General features: G+C 36.9%; 1 protein-coding gene across 5 annotated transcripts in view; it reads right to left on the reverse strand.

The window, feature by feature from the left end:
* METTL15 (methyltransferase like 15) overlaps positions 1–6,000 on the reverse strand; it is a 303,907-nt gene that overhangs the window by 55,562 nt on the left and 242,345 nt on the right. Inside the window, exon 6 of one of the 5 annotated variants that reach the window (XM_045291072.1) lies at positions 481–543. The exons of the other annotated variants lie outside the window; for them this stretch is intronic. Within the exon in view, the coding sequence (XP_045147007.1) occupies positions 500–543 (44 nt within the window). The 3' untranslated portion in view covers positions 481–499. Of the gene's footprint in view, positions 1–480; positions 544–6,000 lie in introns of those variants that run through there. 5 annotated transcript variants of the gene reach the window in all.

The following is a 6,000-nucleotide window of genomic DNA, read 5'->3' on the forward strand; positions in this document are numbered from 1 at the left end:
TGACTTATTGTTCTATGAATCGGCCCCAGCCAAGGTCATGGTCATATGTAAACTAGAATAACCCAAGGTAATGATGAAATCCCAGGGATCTGAAACTGCATTAGGTCCTGGCATAAAAGACAAAATTGTTTGTCTTCTATTCTCCTCTGCCCTCTGAAATCCTATCTGCTTCCTCATTTATTTGCTCACTCATTGCTTTCATGTCTACAATTAATGAATATCTATTGGGTACCAGAGACGTTGCTATAATTGACATCATTTATCTCCCTAAAATGCTCAATTCAAAGGTATCTTTGTCTGTAAAGTCAATCCTGCCCCATTCTCAATAGCTTTATCATTCTCACCACATCAAAATAATTATCCATGACTCTAAGCTGTCAGCATTCTCTAACAACAGTGCACGCTATACCTTGATCATAAGAAAGAGAGATCTAAAGAGATGATGTAAATAGAGCACAGGGTTTAGAAACAGATTCCTACCTTCCTATCTCAGCGTCACTCAACAGGCACGTTTCCAAGCTCTTTGTGCCTCAGATACATCACCTATAAAACAGGAATAAGATAGTACCTACTTCTCAGGTACTATTTTAATGGATTAAGCTAGCTAATAAGCAAAAACAATTTAGGATAGTTCCAGTACTTGCTTAGTAAGTGTTAGAATTGGTTGGCATCAATATCATTAGTAACAATGTGTTCGAATTATTGAATACTGTGTTTGAATAATATTGTTAGTTATTTAGCAATAAATATTTAGCAATATTAGTAATATTATTATTATTAATAATGTCTTTGGCATTGGCAACTTAAGATTGGAGCATTTCCTGGTCCCCAAAGAGTTCTGGTGGCACAGTAGGTTAAGCATTAAGCTGTTAACCATGAGCTCAGCGGTTTGAACTTACCATCTGCGCCACAGGAAAAAGACGAGGCTGTCTATTCCTAAGAAGATTTAAAGTCTTGGAAACCCAAATGGGCAGTTCTATTGCGGGACACTATGAGTGGGGAATGGACAGTGAGCTTGGAGACATGGTATTTACTACAAAGTAAGAGAAGTCAGAGTTTGTAAGAGGAAAAGAGACTTTCAGGTCTCCCTTCCACCCCCCATCTTTTCTCTCCAATATTTCATTCTTTTCTGAGTTGAACTTCTTGTACAGAATATCCTTGGAAGGATTATTAAAATAAGAAATGAGTTTACTTATGAAATGTCACTTGATAATTTAGCTGGCATAATGTTACCATACTAATACACATAGCTTATAACAGATTGAACTTGAGAGATTTAAAGTGACAAAAGAATGGGTAAATTATCATCAGCAGTTGCAATGACAACTCTGACTCACCAGCAGCCCATCCAAGTCCTACTAGGGTTCCGACCATATTATTTTCATCAGAGGAATAAGGAAACATTCTGACACCTTCACCTAATTCTTAATTCAGCTTTTTAGGGGAGAAGGTAGGAAGTAACACTCAGAGTAATAAAGAAAATAAGAAGTCGTGGAGTCACTTAGTATTAAGTGATGGCAAAGTAGCTTGATTAACTTTATCAAGAAAATGGTCTGAGGGGAAAGAACAGAGAACCATGAGTGGAGGGAGATAGCAGTTGGTATAAGATATGAAAACAATAATAATTGATAATTTTCAAAGGGTCTTGATGGTGGGATGGCGGCAGGGAGGGGAAAAAGAGGAGCTTATACCAAGGGCTCAAATACAAAGTAAATGTTTCAAAAATGATAATTGCAAAATATATACAAATATGCTTGATACAACTGATGTATGGAATGTTATAAGAGCTGTAAGAGCCCTCCCTTCCCCATGGGGTAAAAAATAAAAATAAAATAGTTAAGCTCCTACTAAAAATTGATGGCAATCATTATTCCTTATATTTTATTTATTAATTTTGAAGGTCTCTATTTGGACTTAACTGGTAGTGCTATAGGTTAGATGTTGGCTTGCTAAACCACAAGGTCTGTGGTTCAAACCCACCAGCTGCTGTTTAGGAGAATGATCTGTTCTGATAAGGATCTAGAATCTCAGAAACCCTAGAAAGGGTTGTTATGTGTCAGAATTGACTAGACTAGTGGTGGGCTTTTTTTTTTTTAGTTTTCTTCACTTGAAAAAAGGGGATGAATTCAAAGAAAATGAAATATGAGGAATTAATGGCACTATGAAAAGATATACTTTATGTGGCCCAGTGCAGAAAAAAAAGATGATTCTTCTTCTTATTTCTAAAAACGAATCAGCTTGGACTGAAACAATCAGCCTATCATGGATCATAATCTTTGGCTACAACAAGTATTCACACTTAGGTTTCTGATTAATTTAATCATTTGGTCTATAGGTCACCGCAGTTCTGGATAGAGAGGAAAAGAAAATGACTGTATGTGTATTTGGCTCATCCCTTCCCTGTGACCCCTCTGTGAGGGGATGTCCAAGTCCAACTGTCTACTGATGGGCATTGGGTCTCCACTCCCACCCGCCACTATTGATCTTAGGTATGGGTTTATTTTGGATCTTAGATACCTAATACCTGATCACATCAACACCTCATGAGCACATAGGCTGGTGTGCTTCTTCCATGTGGGCTTTGTTGCTTCTGAGCTAGATGGCCACTTGTTTATCTTCAAGGCTTTAAGACCCCAGATGCTATATCTTTTGATAGGCGGGCACCATCAGCTTTCTTCACCACATTTGCTTATACACCCATTTTGTCTTCAGCGATCCTGTCAGGAAGGTGAGCATCATAGAATGCCGGATTGTTAAAACAAAGTGTTCTTGTGTTAAGCGAGTACTTGAGTTGAGGCCCAATGTCCATCTTAATTCTTAACCTTAATCCTTAACATATAGATATGAGTACATAGTTCCAGGGTACAGTATAGCACTGATGAAACACACAACTTTCCTCTAGCTCTATGGTGCTTCCTTCACCTCATGATCATGACTTCAATTCTACCTTACAAATCGGATTAGATCAGAACATGCACACTGCTACAGATAAGAGCCCGCAACACAGGGAATCAAAGATAGACAAACCTCTCAGGGCCAACAAGGAGAGTAGAGATACCCGGAGGATTAGGGGAGGGTGGGGGGAGAAAGGGGAACCGATCACAAGGATCAATCTAGAACCTCCTCCCAGGGGAACGAGTAACAGAAAAGCTGGTGAGGGGCAATGGAAGACTATGTAAGATATGGAAAAAATAATATGTAAATTATCAAGGGTCCGTGAGAGAGGGCGAAGAAATGGGGAGCTGATATCAGGGGCTCAAGTTGGAAGAGAATGCTTTGAAAATTATGATGGCGGCATATATGCAAATGTACTTGACACACTGGATGAATGTATGGATTGTGATAAGAGATGTAGGAGCCCCCAATAAAAGTATTAAAAAAAAAAAAGACGTGTATTTGTACTTTAAACTTCACAAATAACTTCTTATGTATCAGTTAAAGTTTTAGTCAGAGAGGATAGTGACTTATTCAAGTTGAAAAAACAAAGTAGCAGGACCAAAATAAAACTTGATGATTTTGATGCCATGTCACGGGGAGTCTCCTATGTTTATCAGCCTGCTTTAATGTATGCTGCGAACAGTAAGGTTAGGTCTTTTCACTCTTTAATGTGAAGGGAAGACTACATCTGATATAATTGTTCCCTGAATTTTCATTCACTTTGATTAGAAATGTGCACTTAAAAAATAATAAAAAGATCTGTTCATCAAGCAAGCATTAAGCTGTGGCTACAGTTTATGAGTGTCAATAAAGGTTACACAGAAGTTTCAGTAAGGGAAAAATAAACCTATACATTTAATCAACAAGAATCACAAATATCTATTCCCCACTCTTTTTCCCCGTTCACATAATAATGAGCCTCCCATCACTTTTTGATTCTTGATGGGTGGATTTTCTATTTTCGAGTTTGAATCTAAACTTCCTAATGATCTGAAAATAATGGTCATATATCTTTGATTTGGGCATGAGGTGAGAGACTGCAAATTTAAAAAAAGAACAATGATCATCATATACAATTTGCTGAGATTCTAACTATTGGTGAAATTCAGTTATCTTCCAGTCCCCATTGCTCTGGTCATCCACTAATTTCAAACCAGTGGTAAAGAGGACGCCTTTTAAAAAGGAAGATTAGCAGAAACAAAAGAGATTACAATGGTTACCATAAGTGAACACACCTTAAAGTTTATAAAGAACATCCTTATAGTTTACTCAAGTTCATTTCCTAAAATGCATTAAAGAAATTTATTAATCACCTTAGTTTTCAGATGAGAAAGCAGAATTTTCTGTTCAAATTCACACAAAAAGAAAGTTGAAGGACCAGAACTTGAACTGAGGTTCTTTGATAAACAGTCTCATGTTGTTGTTGCTAGCTCTGGACTCACAGTGACCACATGCAGAACAGAACGACACACCGGCTGGCCCTTCTCCAGGGCTTTATTGGTCCCATAATTAGTTGTGGATCCGATCTTTTTGATCACTGAGGCTTTCATTAGCTGCTATTTGGAAGCAGATCGCAAGGTCCTTTTGAGTTTGGAAACTTTGATGACCTTTATTTTTGCATCCTAGTGACAAAATGCCTCCACTAACAGATGACATAAGCAGTTCATGTACTGGCCAGGAACTGAACTTGGGTCTCCCACATTGATGGTGAGAGTTCTAAATTGGCGGCTTTCCTTGATCTAATGAAAGAATGGAAAGAACAGGGGACTATAGAATAATGTTAATTTTAAAATGAGTGCAGGCTTTTGAAGAGAATATTCAGACTTTTTCATTTAAATGGTATCTAGAACATAGTTTTTAAGACTACAAATAAAATTTTTATTAATTCTGCAAAACCCAGACTACAGCCATGTTTTAGTAGTGAAAAAATTCCAAACTTAAGCACCACATATACTTGTGTTTAAGCTGCGTTTTCCAGCACGCTCTTAATGCAGCTTTTGTGGTAAAATTAGGTGCCTTGGCTGATATTCGGGTTGGGTTTACTCTAGTATAAACGGTACATAACCTTTTTTTTCTTTCAATAAGCTTGTAAGTTTTACATGTATCATTTATTAATTCTTTTTTTTCCCAAACCATGTTTTAGGAGCTATCCAGACATCACACTATTCCATAGTTCAGTCATATCAAACACTGTTGTGCAATTGCTACCACAATCAGTTTCAAAAAATTTCTCCCTTCTCGAGCACCTTGAAATCAGCTCCCCCTTACCAGCCCCACCTTCCCCACCATATTTGTTAAAGAAGAATGAAAAATATTTTACCGGAAAATTATTTTTCTTTATAGAATTCATAAAGAATAAGATAGGTAATGATATGTTAGACTCTGAAGATGAATAATCTAAAGTACTAAGATGTCAATGTGTTTGGTTCTAATTTATTCCATATGATAGTGTTAGTTTTATTAGAACACATTGATGTGGGAGAGATTAACTTTCTATGGCCTACAAGAGATTGAACATCAATTTTTTAATTAGCATGTTATTTTACTACATTCAAATCTCATTAAAAATAGAAATTTCCTGATTTAAGGTGCATTTGTTCAATGTACCATAAGAATGAAAAATTATTTACTAAATTCCTTCCAAGAGTAAAATTCAGTACTAAGCACTGGAAACATGATTAAGATACTCAAGGTCAGGTCTCTCATGATGCATATAGTTTAGAGTCATAGCAACTCTAAAGGACAGAATAGAACTACCTCCTAGGGTTTCCTGTATTATAACTCTTTATAAAATTGAAATGCCAAATCTCTTACATACAGAATTGCTGGTGGTTTATAACTGTGAACAATTGGGTTGGGAATCGAACAATTAACCACTGGACCACCAGGGATCCTCTTAATCTACAGTTGCACTGTCCAATGAAAATATAATGTGGTATATGATATTTAAAGATAAAAATTTTTTTGTTTTGGGGCTTTGATGCCTGATACCTGATCCCATGGACACCTCATGATCACACAGGCTGGTGTGCTTCTTCCATGTGGGCTTTGTTGCTTCTGAGC

Source organism: Echinops telfairi, unplaced genomic scaffold (assembly GCF_000313985.2).
Source record: "Echinops telfairi isolate 266 unplaced genomic scaffold, ASM31398v2 ScPeMD7_60;HRSCAF=208, whole genome shotgun sequence".
NCBI lineage: Eukaryota > Metazoa > Chordata > Mammalia > Afrosoricida > Tenrecidae > Echinops > Echinops telfairi.